Source organism: Scylla paramamosain, chromosome 20, assembly GCF_035594125.1.
Source record: "Scylla paramamosain isolate STU-SP2022 chromosome 20, ASM3559412v1, whole genome shotgun sequence".
NCBI lineage: Eukaryota > Metazoa > Arthropoda > Malacostraca > Decapoda > Portunidae > Scylla > Scylla paramamosain.
In genome coordinates, this window is record NC_087170.1 from 12,318,995 (window position 1) to 12,338,430 (window position 19,436).

At 42.9% G+C, this 19,436-nt stretch overlaps 1 protein-coding gene across 6 annotated transcripts in view; it reads left to right on the forward strand.

Moving 5' to 3' along the window:
- LOC135110336 (dipeptidase 1-like) overlaps window positions 1-19,436 on the forward strand; it is a 155,389-nt gene that overhangs the window by 114,891 nt on the left and 21,062 nt on the right. For all 6 annotated transcript variants that reach the window (XM_064022578.1, XM_064022577.1, XM_064022575.1 and 3 more), the window contains 4 exons: window positions 1-121; window positions 6,786-6,918; window positions 8,986-9,136; window positions 9,639-9,714. The exon at window positions 1-121 is cut by the window's left edge and continues 36 nt beyond it. In XM_064022578.1, the coding sequence (XP_063878648.1) occupies window positions 1-121; window positions 6,786-6,918; window positions 8,986-9,136; window positions 9,639-9,714 (481 nt within the window). The remainder of the gene's footprint in view (window positions 122-6,785; window positions 6,919-8,985; window positions 9,137-9,638; window positions 9,715-19,436) is intronic.

The following is a 19,436-nucleotide window of genomic DNA, read 5'->3' on the forward strand; positions in this document are numbered from 1 at the left end:
GCACAACAAACTTCACAGCTTCAACTTCACGGCGGAATTGAAGAAGCTGCGCCCATGGTCACGCTCCTCCTGGTCCCACACCGACTTGCCCAGGCTGCGGGAGGGCATGGTGGGGGCGCAGGTGAGTTGTAGTAGTAGGAGGAGGAGGAGGCACAACGTTTTTTTTTTCTCTTTTTATCTGAGAAGGGCACTGGCAAAGGTCAACAGAATTCATATGAGGAAAAAAAGGCCCATTAAGGTGCTAATCACCCCAAAAAGAGACAAAAGGATAAACCAACGCTATTAATAGATTCTGACTTAAAGGTGTGCGTGTGCTAGGCCCATGTAGAGATGTGTGAAGGAAGAGAGTTGTCTTTAGAGGGCTGGCTGTGAGTGCCCCGATGTTCAGGGAGGTCACAGCTGGGTTGCAGATAAGTTCACAGCACCCCTCTGATCCAATGCTTGTGAGATGTCGCTGAAAGTTAAAGGAGATTAAGATGATTTTTTTTTAAGATACCGGGAATTTTTATAGGGAATGTGTGACGGTTTTGAAGGTGAAGGATAGGGATGAAAATTAGGTAAAGGAGATAGACAAGTATAATAGATAGATAGGCAGGTGAAGGAGGACGACGAGGAGGAGGATGAGGAAGGAAAGGGGAAGTGTAGGTAAAGGATAAGTTTTATTTTGTTTTTCTTAAGCATGAAACGTTTTATATGAAAGGTGTGAAGGTGACCAAGGAAAAAGATGGGGAATAGATTAAGAAAATAGAGTTAGACAGGGACCTGGAGGTAATGGAGGGCGTGGAGGAGGTGGAGGAGTGAAGGCAAAGGAGATTAGTAGATGAAGAGTTTTCGTATGAAGGGTGGAATGAATATGAAGGAAAGAGATAGATAACAGATAAAGATAGATAGATAAATAGGGATGTGGAGTTAATGGAAGAAGTGGAAGAGTGTAGGTAAATAAATAAAGAGTTTCCGTATGTGGGGTGGAATGAAACAGATGCAGGGTTGAGATGAAAAAGGAGATACAGAGCAGGTAGGTGGAGGTAGCAGTGGATGTGGAGTAAAAGAAGGTGGAGTGTAAATATAGAAGAAAGATTAATCAAGTATTTTATTTATTTATTTATCTATGAATTAGAGGAATTATAAGAGGTGGTGGAAGAGGAAAGTGGAAAAATACAGTGGACCTCAAGTTTGAAAAGAAAGTACATAGAGGAAACTGTTCTTAGGTGGAGGGCAGTGAAGTGGAGTTTGGAGTGGAGTGGAGAAGGGAAGTTTTAGATGTGAGAGGAAGTGAGGGAAAGGGAATGTGGAGGATAATGGAAGTGGAAAGGAGGAGAGGTGGTGGATTAAAAATAAAATAAGAAAAGAAATTAAGAAAACCATAAGTGTGTGGAGGAGGAGAAGTAAGAAGAAGAAGAAGAAGAAGAAGAAGAAGAAGAAGAAGAAGAGAATGAGGAAGAGGAGGAAGAGGAGAAAGGAAGAAGAAGAGGAGGAGGAGGAGGAGGAGGAGGAGGAGGAGGAGGAGGAGGATAAATGGTGGTCGTGGCGAGAAGGACTAGTTGATTGTGAAAGAGAAAGAGGAGGAAGAAGAGGAGGAGGAGAGGAGATGAATTGCTTCCAGGAGGAGGAGGAGGAGGAGGGAGACTAACACGGAAGGAGATTAACTGATGCACAAGGAGAGTAAGGAGAGTAAGACAGGGAAGTTAATTGGTGCTACAGAGGTTAATTGGAGGTGAGAGAGGCTGGTCAACACACGACACACTGGTAGAGGATATGCTGTGCTGAAGGAGACCAGTGGAGGTAGTGGAGATTAGATGGACTTCAAACCCATGCAAGTGAAGATCGCCAGGTAACCAGGTGAACTCGGGTAATGATGGAGGAGGAGAAGGAGGAGGAGAAGGATGAGGAGGAGGATAAGAAGAAGAAAAAAGGAATAAAGAAGACAGAAGAAGGACAGGAGAAAAAGAAATGAAGGAGATGAAGAAGAAGAAGGAGAAAGAGAAGAAGATAAAGAAAGAGATGAAGGAGAAGAAAACAAAAAAGGAAATGAAGGAGGAGGAGAAGGGGATAAAGAAGACAGAGAAAGAAGAAGAAAATGAAGAAGAAGGAGATGAAGAAAAAGAAGAATTAGAAGAAGAAAAGGTGTGAAGAGGAAGAAGACGGAAGTAGGAGAAGGTGAGGACAGAAGAAGAATGGAAAGAAGAAGAAGGAAACTAAGATGATGATGATGATGATGAAGAAAAAGAAGAAGAAAAGACAGACAAAAAGAAAAAGAAAAACATAAGAAACAGGAGAAGATAAAGAAGAAAAAGCAAGAGCAACAACAACAGTAGTAGTAGTAGTAGTAGTAGTAGTAGTAGTAGTAAAATTTAAAAAAGACAAACAAATGGAAAGGACAGGTGAGGTGGAGGAGGAGACAGGTGAAGAGGCAGACAGGTGAGAGAGGGGAAGACAGGTATGAAGGGACAGCTGAGAGAAGTGAGACAGGTGAGATAAGAAGGACAAGTGTAGGGGGAAGACAGGTGTGGGATGGACAGGTGTGGGGAAGTGTTGGTCTCAGGGAAGGTGTGTTTGCTTCTCCAATGAGGGGCTGGTGTCTATCCCTCCCTTGGCGATGAGAACACGAAAACCTCGAAGCAAACAGAGAGAGAGAGAGAGAGAGAGAGAGAGAGAGAGAGAGAGAGAGAGAGAGAGAGAGAGAGAGAGAGAGAGAGAGAGAGAGAGAGAGACCTGGCTATGTTTGTTTTTTATTTGGCAGGAACCGTTATGTACGTGAGAGAGAGAGAGAGAGAGAGAGAGAGAGAGAGAGAGAGAGAGAGAGAGAGAGAGAGAGAGAGAGAGAGAGAGAGAGAGAGAGAGAGAGAGAGAGAGAGAGAGAGAGAGAGAGAGAGAGAGAGAGAGAGAGAGAGATTGGAGCTGTAAAAGAAATGGGGAAGGAGGAGAAAACGAGGAGAGAGAGAGAGAGAGAGAGAGAGAGAGAGAGAGAGAGAGAGAGAGAGAGAGAGAGAGAGAGAGAGAGAGAGAGAGAGAGAAAGGAGAGCAAGAAAAATAGTGGAGGCGGGAGGTCTTGAAGGAGACGAGTCGGTGAGATGGAGGAGATGAGGGAGAGATCAAATTTGGGAGAGGATTTAGGGAGGAGAAATGGCGACGTGCGGGAGATGGGGTGTAAAGGAGGAGGAGGAGATGGGGGAGGAGGAGGAGGAGGAGGTGATGGTGGTGGTGGAGAAGGAGAAGAAAAGAATGGAGAAGGAGGAGTTTGGATGAAGCTGGAGAAGACTTTGAAAGTGGCGTGATGACAGGCTGAGGTCAGGAGGAGGAGGAGGAGGAGGAAGAAGAAGAGGAAGAGGAGGAGGAGGAGGAGGGAAAGAGAAGCTGATAAAAGATAAGAATAAGCTGATGGAAGGAAAGGGATTGTGTGAAGTGAGAAAGGGGAGTGATTATGAGGACAGGGAAGAGGATAAGGAGAAAAGAAGAGAAGGAAGAGAGGAGGAGCAAGAGGAAGAGGAGGAGGAGGAGGAGGAGGAGGAGGAGGAGGAGGGTATGTTTGTACAGGTAAAAATAAACTTCTGGCGATCCTGCTTCATAAAGGATCTCGCCAAATTATTAAGAGTCCACCACCACCACAACCACGTCACTCTCTGTTTCCCCTCGTCTCTCCCCTCACCTTTCCCCTCAAATTTTCGTCCCTATAGAATTCTAATTTCCTCCGGTTTTCCCAAAATTTTGATCCTTACTCTTTTCGTTCCCATTTTTTCTCTTTCACTGGAATTCCTCTCACTTTTCCCCTCACCTTTCCCTCTTACCTTTTCCTTCCTATAGAATTCTCATTTCCTCACGTTTTTATCTCCAGTTTTGGTTTCCACTTTCCCCTCTTTTCTCTCTTTTCCCTATTTTTGGTTGTCACTTTTCCCCTCTTTCAATTTTTTTTTATTTTTTCACTAATTTTCACATTTTTCTCTTGTTTTCCCCCTCACCTTTCCCTTTCTCGTTTTTTTCCTTATATAATTCGTATTTCCTCGTTTTTTTCTCATTTATGGTTTTTCTTTTTTCTTTTCTATTATATTTCTCATTTTCCTCTTGTTTTCCTCTCATATTTCCCACTATAGATTTCTTCTTATTTTCTCCGCTTTGCTCCCTTTTTTGTCTCAACTTTTTCCCTCTTTTCTTTATTCATTTTTCAGTTATATTAATTTTCCTCTTATTTTTTTTCTGTTGTTTCCTGTGCTTTCCCTTCTTCATTCTTTTCTTACTTCCTCTCTTCTTTAATTCATTTTTCCTCTCCTTTCAGCTCTCCTTTCTCTCTTTCTGTTCCTCACTTCTCCTTTTTTCCCTCGCTTTCTTCCTCTTATTTTATTTGTCATTCTCTTTCCCTTTCTTTTCCTCTCCATTCCTTTTTATCTCTCCTCCATCTTACTCTTTTCCTTCGTATTCTTTTATTTTATCTTTTTTCTCTTTATTTCCTTTTCTCCTCCTTTCATTTCCTTCCTTCCCATTTCCTCTCTTCCTTTCCCCTTTACCTTTCTTCTATCTATCTCATTTCCCCTCTCCTCTCCCTTCTCCCTCTCCCACATTTCTCTTCCCTCCCTTCGCTTTCCTGTCACTCTCAGATACTAGCTAACCCCTCTCCCTTCCCTCCTTTCCCCTCTCCCTTCCCCTCTCTCCCTCTCTCTCCTCCCGTCACCTTTCCTTCTCCTCCCCCTCCCCTCCCCTTGTCAACCCCAGAGATCAACTTGTCTCCCCTTCCTCTGTTTACCCTCTCCCCTCTCTCTCTCTCTCTCTCTCTCTCCCCCTCTCTCTCCCCTCTCCTCTAGTTTCCCTTCTACTCTCGTCTCCCTTCCTATAAAGTGGAGAGTTTATTTACTCCCCAGGTCATCCCTCCTCCTCTCCCCTGTTTCCCCACCCTCCTCCTCTCCCCTTTTTTCCCCATCCTCTTCCTCTCCCCTCATTCTGTGACCTGCCAGATTCAGATTTCTCTCTCTCTCTCTCTCTCTCTCTCTCTCTCTCTCTCTCTCTCTCTCTCTCTCTCTCTCTCTCTCTCTCTCTCTCTCTCTCTCTCTCTCTCTCTCTCTCTCTTGTTTATTCAATTCTTATCCCTTCTCCTGCCTCCCCCTTTCCTCCCCTCATCTCCCTTTCCTCTCACAAGCTACTCCCCTCTTCTCCCTTTCACACTTACCCTTCGTTTTCCCTTCTCTCTTTCCTTCCCCTCTTATTCTCCCTGTTTGCTTTTCCACTTCCTTTCCCTTTTTAATCTTAATTGGCCCCCTTTCTCTCTTTCTCTCTTTCTCTTTCTCCTTACCCTTCATTTATTTCGCCTTTCCTCCTCCCTTCTCCTTTTTTCCCCACTCCCTGGTTTTGGCAAATGACCCTCATCCTTCTTCTTACTTCTCCATTTGTCCTCTTTAACCTCTTCCCCTTCTTTTCCCCCTTTACTTTATTTTCCCCTCACTGGCAACAATGAGTCTCCATGTTGTGCCTTTTTTGCTCCAGCTTTTACGTTTTCTTTGAATATTACTCCTTGAACTGTGACATCTTTGGGCTGGGTTAGGTTAGGGTACGTTAGGTTAGGTGAAGTCAAGTTTGGTTTGGTTTAGTTAGGCTGGTTTAGGTAGGTTAGGTTAGGTCAGATTAAGTTCGGTTAGGATTAGTTAGGTTAGGTTAGGTTAAGTTTGGTTAGGTTAGTTCAGGTTAGGTTAGGTTAGGTTAAGTTGGGTTAGGTTAGGTCAAGTTGGGTTAGGTTAGGTTATGTTAGGTTAAGTCAAGTTGGGTTGGGTTAGGTTAGGTTAGGTTAGGTCAAGTTGGGTTAGGTTAGGTTATGTTAGGTTAGGTTAGGTTAGGTTAGGTTAGGTTAGGTTAAGTCAAGTTGGGTTGGGTTAGGTTAGGTTATGTTAGGTTAGGTTAGGTTAGGTCAAATTGGGTTAGGTTAGGTTAGGTTAGGTTAGGTCAAGTTGGGTTAGGTTAGGTTAGGTTAGGTTAGGTCAAGTTGGGTTAGGTTAGGTTAGGTTAAGTCAAGTTGGGTTGGGTTAGGTTAGGTTAGGTTAGGTCAGGTCAAGTTGGGTTAGGTTAGGTTACATTAGGTTAGGTTGTTTAATATTCCTAGCCTTTTTCCCCAATGTTTGTTTTCCAGTCCTTTTCCTCCACTTTCTCCCCAAGATATTTATGTTTTGTTGCTCTCTAATATACATTTATTCCCTTTTCTCTCCAACAGTATTAAAGTCTTTCAGTCTCTCACCATCATTTTTTCCTTTTCTCCCAAACATTTAAGTATTTTCATCCCCTAACAGCCTTTCCTTCATTTCTTGCCAACAGCATTCAAGTCTTCTCCCCACCCCAGCTCTCTTTTCCACCCCAACAGTATTCAATTCTTTTCTCCTCCCAACAATATTTTAAGTCTTCTCCTCAGCCATGCTCCCTCTTCCTCCCCAGCAATATCCAAGCCTACTCTCCATTCCAACAATATTTAAGGATTCTCCCCAACCTAGCTCTCTCTTCTATCCCAACAATATTTAAGTCTTCTCCCCAGCCATGCCCCCTCCTCCTCCCCAACAATATTTAAGCCTTCTTCTCTCCACCCCAACAATATTTAAGGATTCTCCCCAACCCAGCTCTCTCTTCTACCCCAACAATATTTAAGTCTTCTCCCCAGCCAAGCTCCCACCACCAACCCAGCAATATTTAAGTCATCTTTTCTCCACCCCAACAATATATAAGTCTTTTCTCCAGCCCAGCTCCGTCCACTCCAGCGCACCACACACACACACCTCACTTGTCACTCTTCCAACTCCCGGTCTCTCCCGCCCCCGCAGTTCTGGGTGAGTTACGTGCCGTGCGAGTCCCAGCGACTGAACGCGGTGCAGTTGACCATTGAGCAGATCGACCTTATCAAGCGTCTCATAGAACAATACCCGGAGGACCTCAAGCTGGCGACCTCTGCTGACGGTAAGAGGCAGAGAGGGAGAGGTGGTGGATGACTGAGAAGAGGGGAAGAAGTTTACATGAGAGGTTGTGGTAGAGAGAGAGAGAGAGAGAGAGAGAGAGAGAGAGAGAGAGAGAGAGAGAGAGAGAGAGAGAGAGAGAGAAATTTAGATTGTGCCTCTAACTCTGTATCGTATAACACGTCTCCCTCATCTCCCCTCACTTTCCCTCACTAATTCTCTTTACTTCCCTCTCTTCCTTCCTTCCTTCCTTCCCTCCCTCCCTTCCTTCCTTCCTTCCTTCCTTCCTTCCTTCCTTCCATCCATCCCTTCCTTCCATCCTTTATCCATTTATCCCCTACAATATTCTCTACATTTTTTCTCCCCTCCCTTCCCCTTCCTCACCCTCACCTTTTCTCCTCTCTCGTCCTTCACATATTGTCTCCCTTTCCTCCTCCTCCTCCTCCTCCTCCTCCTCCTCCTCCTCCTCCTCCTCCTCCTCCTCCTCCTCCTCCTCCTCCTCCTCCTCTTCCTCCTCTTCCTCCTTCTCCTCCCCATAAATCTTGAGGTAAAGGAGTAGGTTAGACTGTTGGAGGTCAGGAAACTCTCTCCCCTCACCCATTTCCTCTCACTCTCTCTCTCTCTCTCTCTCTCTCTCTCTCTCTCTCTCTCTCTCTCTCTCTCTCTCTCTCTCTCTCTCTCTCTCTCTCTCTCTCTCTCTCTCTCTCTCTCCTTAAACGTCATCAACCCTTTAACCTCTCTCCCTTTCCCTTCTCTGATTGGAGAGGGAGAGAGAGAGAGAGAGAGAGAGAGAGAGAGAGAGAGAGAGAGAGAGAGAGAGAGAGAGAGAGAGAGAGAGAGAGAAGGGAAGGGAAAGGAATGGAAGGGAGTGGATAGGGGGAATGGATGGGGGTGAGAGAGAGAGAGAAGGGAGAGTGGAAGAGTTAAATGGGAGTGAAAATCGGGGAGAGGAAGGAAGAGGGAGATTAACATTGACCTAACCACCTTTTTTTCTTTATGTGGATTAGTAAAGAGAGTGCGAGTGAGGGGAAAGAGAGTGAGGGGAGACAAAAGGATGACTACACTAACTTCCCATCACCAACACCATCACTGTCACCACCTCCACCACCACCACCGCCACTACCACCACCATTATCACTGCCATCATCACCACCATCATCACCACTAATGCCTCATCACACACCATGCCTCTTTAAGCACCACCACACCACCACCACTACCACCACCACCACCACCACCACCACCACCAATGAGAAACACTAATGGTCTCTGCCAGTGACAGACAGACAGACAGACAGACGGACAGATGGCAAAAAGCTATATTAGATGTGAGAGAGAGAGAGAGAGAGAGAGAGAGAGAGAGAGAGAGAGAGAGAGAGAGAGAGAGAGAGAGAGAGAGAGAGAGAGAGAGAGAGAGAGAGAGAGAGAGAGAGTAAGAAAAGGGTTTGGAGTCAGTTACGTATATTGCAATTTAATGACCTCTCTCTCTCTCTCTCTCTCTCTCTCTCTCTCTCTCTCTCTCTCTCTCTCTCTCTCTCTCTCTCTCTCTCTCTCTCTCTCTCTCTCTCTCTCTCTCTCTCTCCAAACGAGGGCGTGAGGTTCTCCAACAATAATAGAAGTGCTGGTTGTTATCGCGCCCCCCACAATGGAAGATGGCGGAGATGGTGGTGGTGATTATATAGCTCTGGTGGTGGTGGTGGTGGTGAGGTATGATAGTAGCAGCGATAATGGTGATAGCTATAGTAGTAGTGGTAGCAGTCATAGTAGTGGTAGACGCGATCGTGGTGGTGGTGGTGGTGGTTTGTGTAGTAGTAGTAGTAGTAGTAGTATGTAATATTATACAAAGTCAGTCTCAATAACTAGCATGCAAAACTACACCACTAATATATGTTAATTTTTCTGTATCTCTCTATGACAACTTCTATATAATTTCTATGATAACCTTTTGATAACCTTCACCTTGATTTCACTGTACGTTCTGATATACCTCTCTAAGATAACCTCCATGACAACCTCTCCCTCTCCCTCTCCCTCTCCCACTCCCCACTCCTCCCTCTGGTCCCTCGCGCAGAGCTAGAGGAAGCGTTCAGGGAGGGCCGCATCGCCAGCCTCATCGGAGTGGAGGGTGGCCACGCTATTCAGAACTCCCTGGGCGTGTTGAGGGCGCTAAGGGACCTCGGCGTGCGCTACATGACCCTGACACATACCTGCAGCACGCCCTGGTAGGTAATGTGCTTAGATAGATAGGGTGATAGACTGATATATAGATGGATAGATAGATAGGGTGATTGATATATAGATAGATAGATAGATATATAGGGTGATAGGGTGATAGACTGATATATAGATGGATAGATAGATAGGGTGATTGATATATACATAGATAGATAGATATATAGGGTGATAGACTGATAGATAGATATATCGATAGATAGATAGACAGGTAGATAAATAGAAAGAGATAGATAGATGGATGGATGGACAGTAATAGATAAATAGGTAATTTCATTGAACACCGATTCATAGATATTGACAAATCCCAAACACACACACACACACACACACACACACACACACACACCTGTAATCATATCATACCTGTAGTACGTAATTAATTGTTTCACACCTGTCATTATCTATAACATACAGTGCTTGTCTCACCAGTGCAATTATACTACAACCTGCTCCCCCCATCCTCCTCCTCCTCTTCCCCCTCCTCCACAGGGCAGAGTGTGCTCGCGCGCGGGAGACCGACGAGGAGGATCCAAACTCCCCGAGGGGCCTCACGCAATTCGGCAAGGTAAGCTTCTCCTCCTCCTCCTCCTCCTCCTCCTCCTCCTCCTCCTCCTCCTCCTCCTCCTCCTCCTCCTCCATCTCTTGTGTTCTCTCTTTCACTCATTTTCTCTTTTAATCTTCTTATCTCCTTCTTTTTCTTCTTCCTCCTCCTCCTCCTCCTCCTCCTCCTCCTCCTCCTCCTCGTCCTCCTCCTCCTCCTCTTCCTCCGGTGCTTTATTTCTTTTATTTTTCCTTCCTCGTCTTTCATCATCCTGTCCTGTGTGTATTATTTTTTGCATCTTTCCCCCTTTTTTTCCTTGCTTTTCATCATTCTCGTCATCTCTGTGTTGGGGTAATGTTCCTCTTCTTCGCCTCCTCCTCCTCCTCCTCCTCCTCCTCCTCCTCCTCCTCCTCCTCTTTCTTTCTTGTCCTTGTCGTCCTCTTTTCTTGATGCCTGAGCCGGTTCAATCTTTCATCCTCTTCTCGCTTCTATCTTCTTTGCTAATCACGCTGGTTTCTTGGCATCTTGAGGGGAACTGTGAAAAAGAACACCGCCCTTTCTGAACCTCCTTAAGCAATTGTGTTCTGAGCCTCTTTCTTCTGCTTCTCTCTTCCTGTCTGTCTCCCTCTTTCTCTCTCTTTCTGTCTCCTTTACAAGCGTCCTTTAATCCCTCCTCGCTTTGTGCCGGGAAGACAATAGCGGTAAATGCCTCACTGCCTTGCCCTGAAGACCGTGCATGTATCTTGACATCGCTAGAGTCTTAGGTTGCTGTTTTTTATCATGTTAAGACTTCTTCTCCTCTCTTGATTGAGTCTGGGTTTTGAGAGTCGCTGGTCGCTCCCGCCGCTCACCCCCACGTCACCTCACTTGCCCTGACACGACACGACACGTCTTGACTTGTTTCACGCTCACTGCCGACTCAAGTTTTCCGCGCGTTTTTATGTGTTGTGAGTGTTCGTGAGCTTTCAAGTAACACACGGGGATATGAAGGAAGAAGAATGAGGATATGTCGTTTGTTTTGCTGTAGTCTTTCTTTCACCTCACTGGCGACTCAAGATTTCCGTGTGTTTTTTTTTTGTTTTGTTTTTTCTGTGCTGTGAATGTTTGTGAGCTCTCAAGTAACACACGAGGATATGGAGGAAGAATGAGGATATGTCGTTTGCTTGGTGTCCGTGCTGGAGTCTTTCTTTGCATCGATACGCTTCTGCCTCCTCTGCTGCAGTGTCTTGCCGCCTTGCCAAGTAGTCAGGTGGATCTGCGTGTACCCGACCACCCATGTGAAAGCTTAAAGGTCTCTTGCTGTTTGGTTATCCATTGTGATTCTATTTATTATTACTACTTCATATTATTGTTACTGCTACTAGTGCTGCTGCTACGACTAACTGCTGCTACGATTACTGCTATGACTACTACTACTACTACTACTACGACTACTACTACTACTACTACTACTACTACTACTACTACTACTACTACTACTACTACTACTACTACTACTACTTTTATTCCGCAACCACTACTATTACTACTATTACTACTACTACTACAAAAACAACAACAACAACAACAACAACAACAACAACTACAACAACTACAACAACTACTACTACTACTACTACTACTACTACTACTACTACTACTACTACTACTACTACTACTACTACTTTCATTCCCCTCCTCCCCCTCCAAATAAATTAATAAGGTTCATTGGAAGAACCTTTGAATTTAAATCAGGAAAGGTTATACTTGCCTTATATAACTCCCTCGTGTGCCTTCATCTAGAATACTGTGTGCAGTTCTGATCACCATATTACAAACAAGACATTGAAAAACTAGAAAAGATACAGCGCAGAGTGACTAAGATGATTCCAAGATTGCGTAATAAGCCTTATGAGGAACGACTGGAAGAACTAAACCTATTTAGTCTAACAAAGCGCAGGATAAGAGGAGACCTAGTCGAAGTGTTCAAAATGTTTAAAGGATATAGTAACATTGATGCAAATAAATATTTTATCATTAACCATTCTAACCTAACAAGAAATAATGGATTCAAGATTGTACCCAAACGTTTTAAATCCCCCCGAGGAGGCCAAACATTTCTCTTTAATCGTATAGTAAATATCTGGAATAAACTTCCTACAGAAATTGTGAACAGCAATTCTGTTGAATCATTCAAAGATAAAATAGACAAATATTTAAAAGCAAATCCCTAACAAGCTCTCTTCCTGTCCGAATAATTACCAAATTCACTAATTTATTTATTTATTTATTTATTTATTTTATTTTTTTTACAGATACCAATTTCATTAATAATTGTGTTCATTTCCAGATAGGCGCATAGAATTCACCGTAGGGTGAATAGTAGAACTTCCTTTCATCCTTTCCTATAAAAATTCCATGTCAGTTTTTCCATACTGCATGGTACTTTTCACAACTATTTCCATGCCAGCGCAAGCTGGAGGGAGTGGTGGGTGGGGAGGAGCCTTCTGTTGTGCTTTCCTGTCTCTCTTCCGTGTAGCTGGTTAGAAGTAGTTGCCAAACAGCCTTGCAAGGACCAAAAGGTCTGTTGCTGTTTGGCTTTCCTTTGTATTTCTCCTCCTCCTCCTCCTCCTCCTCCTCCTCCTCCTCCTCCTCCTCCTCCTCCTCCTCCTACTACTACTACTACTACTACTACTACTACTACTACTACTACTACTACTACTACTACTACTACTACTACTACTACTACTACTACTACTACTACTACTACTACTACTACTACTACCACCATTTTTATTCCGCTGTCACTACTACTACTAAAACTGCTACCATCACCACCACCACCACCACAACTATCACCTTCACCACCTCCACCATCACCACTACAACAGCAGCAACAACAACAACAACAACAACAACAACAACAACAACAACAACAACAACACTACCACGATTGCTACAGCCAGACAAGAATAAAAGAATAAAAGGCAAACTGCTTTCCGGGAAAAAAAGGACAGTAATATTTTTCTCTTAAGCTCCGTAAAACGCTAATAATTTTCTCTTAATAGAGTGTGAACAGCGCATCGTCGTCTCTGCCATCAAGTAAACCACTCCCCCCGCCGAAAAAAAAAAAAAGAAATTAAAGTAAAAAAACCTTCAGTAATTTCCGCCACACACAAAACACTCACACACACAAAAAAAAAAAAAAAAAAGGCGGGGGGGGGGGGGGCGGAGAGAGAAACTCTAATTTCCCCCTCACAATACATAAAAGAAAACGTTGCCACCGCCGCAACACAAACACTTATAAACACAAAGTGAAATAAACGAACAAAAAAGGAAAGGAATAAAATCATCTGACGGGGAAAAATGAAAAGGAAAATCACATTATAAGACTCAAAAAAAAAAAAAATAGAAAAAAAAGGATAAACAAAAACGACAACACGAGTGAAAAGACTAAAATTAAAAGAAGAATGGGATGCTTTCTTTTTTTACTTTTTATTTTTATTTATTTATTTTTTTTATCTGAGGTAGGCGGTGGACTTGGTTTATTTTTCTTCTTTCCTCATTAATTATTCATCGCTTCTCTTTTGTTGCTTGTGCACTTTTATTTATTTCCACGTAAGAATTAATGTGCGTTGGTAAAAGTTATGTTAAGTTTGGTAAGATTATATAAGATGGTTATTTTACGCAAAGTTAGGTGAGCCTAGGTTAAATTAGGTTAGTAAGGTGAGATTAGATTACGTTAGGTTAGGTTCGGTTGGCATAGCTTAAGTTAGGTTACATTTGGTTTGGTTAGGTTAGGTTATGTAAGGTTAGGTTACGTAATATTAGGTTAAGATAGGTTAAGTTAGGTTGGGTTATAAAATGTTGTGAGGTTAGATTAGGTTAGGTAAGGCAAAGTTTGTTTATTTTAGGTTATGTTAGATCAGGGTACGTTTCTCCCTCAGCAGAGTTTTCACCCTTCAATCATACTTATCATTTTCTCCCTCTATTTCCCGGTAACAATTAACTTAATTATAGTGTGTTGGCATGTGCTGGCGTGCGGCGTGGGGGTGTGCTGCCCGCCGCCCCACGCAGCCACAGAACGTTTGTCAGCCGCGGGGAAAAGTACGAAGAAAAAAAAAAGAGTTGATGAAACATGCAGACTGCGGCTGGTTAAAGGGAATTAAGGCAACTTTTGTGGGTTTGTGGGAAGGAAACTACATGCCTGGCGGGGCTCTGTGTCTGCTTTGTTCTGATTCACGGCGGTGGTGGTGGTGGCGGTGGTGGTGGTGGTGTGGTCTGCAGTGGCGCTGGTGGTGTTGGTGATGGTGATGATGATGGTGATGATGAAACTAGGGGAAGGGAGAGGAGGAGGAACAGTAGTAGTAGTAGTAGTAGTAGTAGTAGTAGTAGTTGTAGTAGTAGAAGTAGTAGTAATGGTGGTAATGATAATGATAATTGTAATAATAATGACAATAATGATAATGATAATAATAATAATAATAATAATAATAATAATAATAATAATAATAATAATAATAATAACTATTACTACTACTACCACTATTACGACTACTACTACTACTACTACTACTACTAGTAGTAGTAGTAGTAGTAGTAGTAGGAGTAGTAGTAGTAGGAGGAGGAGGAAGAGGAGGTGGAGGAGCAGTAGCAGTAATAATAATGATGATAATAATAATAATAATAATAATAATAATAATAATAATAATAATAATAATAATAATAATAATAATAACACTAGTAGTACTAGTAGTAGTAGTAGGAGCAGCAGGAGCAGCAGCAGCAGCAGCAGCAGCAGGAGTAGTAGTAGTAATAAAAGTTACTCAGAGGAGGCACCGTCGCCCCAGCCAGACCGGCACGGGCTGAGGTAAACATTGCCGTGGAGTAAATGAAATACGGCAACCAGTCCCCGTAGATTTATGGCCCAGCGGGACACGTGGGGGAGGCTTTAAAAAAATACTGCATCCATACACATATCCGAATCGGTTTCAAAATCACATAATTTTTTTCCTCAGCCTAAGACCAAACTATTCCAAAAATTTCATTAGGATTTATTGAAAAAAGATGGGTATACCTTACTGACAGACAGACAGACAGACAGAAACTTTAAGTATAAGAGCATATAAACATGCAGGTAGAGATTAATGAATGCATTACATTAAAATTTGTACCATTATTATTACTATTGTTGTTATTATTATTACTATTATTATTATTGTTATTATTATTATTATTGTTATTATTATTATCATCACCATCATCATCACCAACATTATTATTATTATTATTATTGCTTCCGCGTGTCACTGCACTTCAGGAAATGAGCAGCATCAACAAAAGCGCTCTCTCTCTCTCTCTCTCTCTCTCTCTCTCTCTCTCTCTCTCTCTCTCTCTCTCTCTCTCTCTCTCTCTCTCTCTCTCTCTCTCTCTCTCTCTCTCTCTCTCTTCCTTTGTATAATGTTTCGCACGCTTTCTACACTCCCTCCCTCACCCCCCTTTACCTCCCTCTCTCCCTACTATTCTCCTACCTCCCTCTTTCCCTACCATCCTCCCCACGTACCTCCCTCCCTCCCTTTTCTTCCCTCCCTGCATTTTTCCTCCCCTTTCAAAATCATGTTATTTTTGGCTTTATTTTTCCTCCCTCTCTCCTTCTCTCCCTACCCCCTTCCCTCCCTTTCCTCCCTCCTCCCCTCCCTCTCCCATTTAATAATGTACATGGCTTTCTCATTTTTTCCCTCCATTTTTACTTTCCTTTTTATTGCATCTATTTCCCCTCTTGAAGCTGGTGTAGTTTTCTCTAATCTCTCTCTCTCTCTCTCTCTCTCTCTCTCTCTCTCTCTCTCTCTCTCTCTCTCTCTCTCTCTCTCTCTCTCTCTCTCTCTCTCTCTCTCGTCAATACAGCTACCCAAATTTTGCTCTTCCCTTTCCTCTTCCGTCCCCCCTCTCTCCCTCTCCCTCCACTGCCACCCACTTACCTTCAATATCCTTTGTGTGTTTGTGTATATATTGCATTTTTCTCTCTTTTCCTTTTTTTTTTTGTTCATTCTTCTCTTTTTCGTGTTTTTTTATTTTCCTTTTTTATTTCGTTTACGTGTGTGTTATTTTTTTTTTCCCTTTCACTCTTTGTTAATTATTCATTCGTGTCCACATCTGGCTGGCGCTTTTAGGGGAATGGGAGGGCAGTGGAGGGGGAGAGGGGAGGGGGAAAGAGGGGATGAAAGAGGGAGAGGGAGAGGGAACGGAGGGGAGTGGAAGGGGAGGGGAGTGATAGGGAGGGTATTGGAATGAGAGGAAGATGGAAAGAAGAGTAGGAGGAAAATGGAGGAAGAGAGGAGAGCGAAAGAGGAAACAGAGAAGGAAGGGAAAATAGAGATGAAAGAAAATGGGGAAAATAGGAAATACAGTGAAAGACAAGAAAGACAGAAAGGGGAAACGGAAGAGAGAAGAAAAAAAGAAGAGAAGGAAGAGAAAAGGAAATATAGGAAATGAAGAGAGAAAGAAGAGAAGAAAAGATAAAAGGGAAAATAGGAAATAAGGAGAGAAAGAAGAGAGGGAAAGATAAAAGGGAAGAGGAATGAAGAAAAAAGGGAAAAGAGGAGGAAAAACCATAGGTAATGAAAGAGAGAGAGAGAGAGAGAGAGAGAGAGAGAGAGAGAGAGAGAGAGAGAGAGAGAGAGAGAGAGAGAGAGAGAAAGTGAAGTGAAAGAGGAGAAGAGGGAGAGAAGGGAAGAGAGAGAGGAGAGGGAGAGGGGAGGGAGAGGAGAGAGGGGAGGGAGAGGAGATCAATTTCATCCCGTTTTCTCTATAGTCTCTTTTTTAATCCCATTTTGCACGTCTCGATTACTTTTTGACTCTCTCTCTCTCTCTCTCTCTCTCTCTCTCTCTCTCTCTCTCTCTCTCTCTCTCTCTCTCTCTCTCTCTCTCTCTCTCTCTCTCTCTCTCTCTCTCTCCCTCTCCCTCTCTCTTGCAGTGTTAGAATTTTGTATATCATCTGTTTTTTAGTATTATTTTTGTAGTAGTAGTAGTAGTAGTAGTAGTAGTGGTGGTGGTGGTGATGGTAGTGGTGGTGGTGGTGGTAGCAGTAATAATAATAATAATAATAATAGTAATAATAATAATAATAATAATCCTGTTCTTCCTTTGTATTTTCCCTTCGTCTTTCCTTTTATTCCTCCTTTTTCTTCCCTCCCCCTTTTATTACTCTTTTATTTTCCAGGGTGGTTAAAAATATCTGTCCAGCATTTCAGAATTTCAAGTTTTATGTTGTTTTCTTTTTTTCCTACCCGAGAGAGAGAGAGAGAGAGAGAGAGAGAGAGAGAGAGAGAGAGAGAGAGAGAGAGAGAGAGAGAGAGAGAGAGAGAGAGAGAGAGAGAGAGAGAATATGAATAATGGACGATTTACTGGAATTTTTACATGGTATCTTGGGAGAGAGAGAGAGAGAGAGAGAGAGAGAGAGAGAGAGAGAGAGAGAGAGAGAGAGAGAGAGAGAGAGAGAGATTAATGGAGATTTACAAACGCTATAATATTACAAAATTACACCCATAATTATATATCTTCTTCGAGCACCTATTAGACCTTCCACTCACCCCTCTCCCCTCTCCCCTCACTCTTCTCCCCTCTCCCCTCATTTATCCCACTCATCCACCTTTTCGTCCTCCTCTTTTCTCCCGCAAATTATAATCCTTCTACATCTCCTCCTCCTCCTCCCTTCATCCATCATCTCCTCCTTCTCCTCCTCCTCCTCCTCCTCCCTCCTCCTCCTCCTCCTCCTCCTCCTCCTCCTCCTCCTCCTCCTCCTCCTCCTCCTCCTCCTCCTCCCCCTCCTCCTTCTCTGCTGCCTAAACGAAGCTAATTCATACTCGCTAACTCACTCGTTATGTTCGCGTATCGATCTTATATGTATGAATCGTGTATTTTGCCTTTAAATTTCACCACCACCACCACTTACTGTTGTTGATGTATATCGTTGTTATTATTATCATTATTATTGTTGTTGTTGTTTTAAGTTGGTGGTGATGGCGAGTTGTAGTAGTAGTAGTAGTAGTAGTAGTAGTAGTGGTAGTGGTGGTAGTAGTAGTAGTAGTGATGGTAGTAGTGTCGGTAGAAGCAATAAAAACATAACAATAACAATCTCTCTCTCTCTCTCTCTCTCTCTCTCTCTCTCTCTCTCTCTCTCTCTCTCTCTCTCTCTCTCTCTCTCTCTCTCTCTCTCTCTCTCTCTCTCTCTCTCTCTCTCTCTCTCCACCTCACTGTTCCTTATAATAACTGGACGAGGCGAAACACAATTTGGCGGTTCACGTAATGGTCAATTCTGAGCCTAAATGTTCCTGCCACACGTCCCTCTCCCTCCGCTCTCCCTCGCTCTCCCCCTCACTCACCTAAGCTGCCCCCCTCACACTCTCCCTCTCCCTCCCTTCCGTACTTTCACTCGAACATTCCCTTCCTCTCCTCTCTTTCCCTTTTCACTCTCATCACTCACCCCCTCTACTCTCTCTTCACTCCTCTGTCTCTTTTTGTCCTCCCTCTCTACTCTCACTCACTCTCCCTTTAACTCTCTACCTTCCACTCATCCGAGGTTACCCATACACTCACCTAATCTTCCTTCCTCCTTCTCCCTCCTTCACTCTCTCCTATTCTCTTTCTTACTCTCTCAAATTCCTTTCACCCCTTTTATTCATCTCTTACAACAATTCTCAGCATATCTTCTCCTCCCTTACCTCACATTTCTTCCTTCAACCCCTTCCCTTCCTCTCTTTTCTCCATCCTCACCCACCCCTTCCTTCCTACTTTTCCACACTCTTTCTACCTCATCCACCTCGCCCCGCCTCGCTCCACCAACACACTAATCTCAACCCTTCCTCCACCAACACGCTTCACCACATTCTAAGCACCTCCACCTCCACCTTACTCTCCCCAACCTCTCCCTCTGCCTCTCCCTCCACCAGCGGCACCTTTTAAGCGTTAGAACAAGCGGCGGCCTTTTACCAAGAGGCAATCTCGTGTTGTCGTCAGTTTAATGTAGTACCCCATTAAACATTCTCCAATTAACCCCTTCTCCGTTTTCTATGCTTATGCGATTCGTGCTTTCCTTATAAACTGCGCCGCTTGGATTTGCTATTCTTGTTTCTCTCTCTCTCTCTCTCTCTCTCTCTCTCTCTCTCTCTCTCTCTCTCTCTCTCTCTCTCTCTCTCTCTCTCTCTCTCTCTCCTCTCTATTTTATCTAGCGTAAAGAAACACATTGATTTTTTAATTTTTCTTTACTTTTTTCTTCGTTTTCTTCTTCTTTTTCTTTTTATGTGGCTTACTTCTAATCTCATTTGTGTAAATATACTGTAGTTTTTTTTTTCATTATGTGAGTTTGCTTTTTATTTATTTATTTATTTATTTTATTTTTTTGTTTTACGTGCATTGTTTGTTTTTCGTTTTGTGTTTAGAAATATCGCTGTGTTTTTGCACTCATACACTTTTATTTCTCTTTTTTTTTTTTATTAATGTGCATTATTTGTATCTTTTTTGTGCTTTAAATATAAGAAAAAAAAGTTACGGTATTCTTTTGATGATTCAGTATTATAGTTTTCCTAATTTTTATTTTTATTTTTATTTTTATTTTTTTTTACCTTTAAAGATTCATGTTACTATATTATTCTGCTTCGTTTTCTTTACCTTTTAAAAATTTTCATCATGCACTGTTCCGCATTTTTTTTTCTTTTTTTCTTTCTCTTCATTTGCATGCGTGTGTTTAAATCTTTTAATGTGCTTGTATT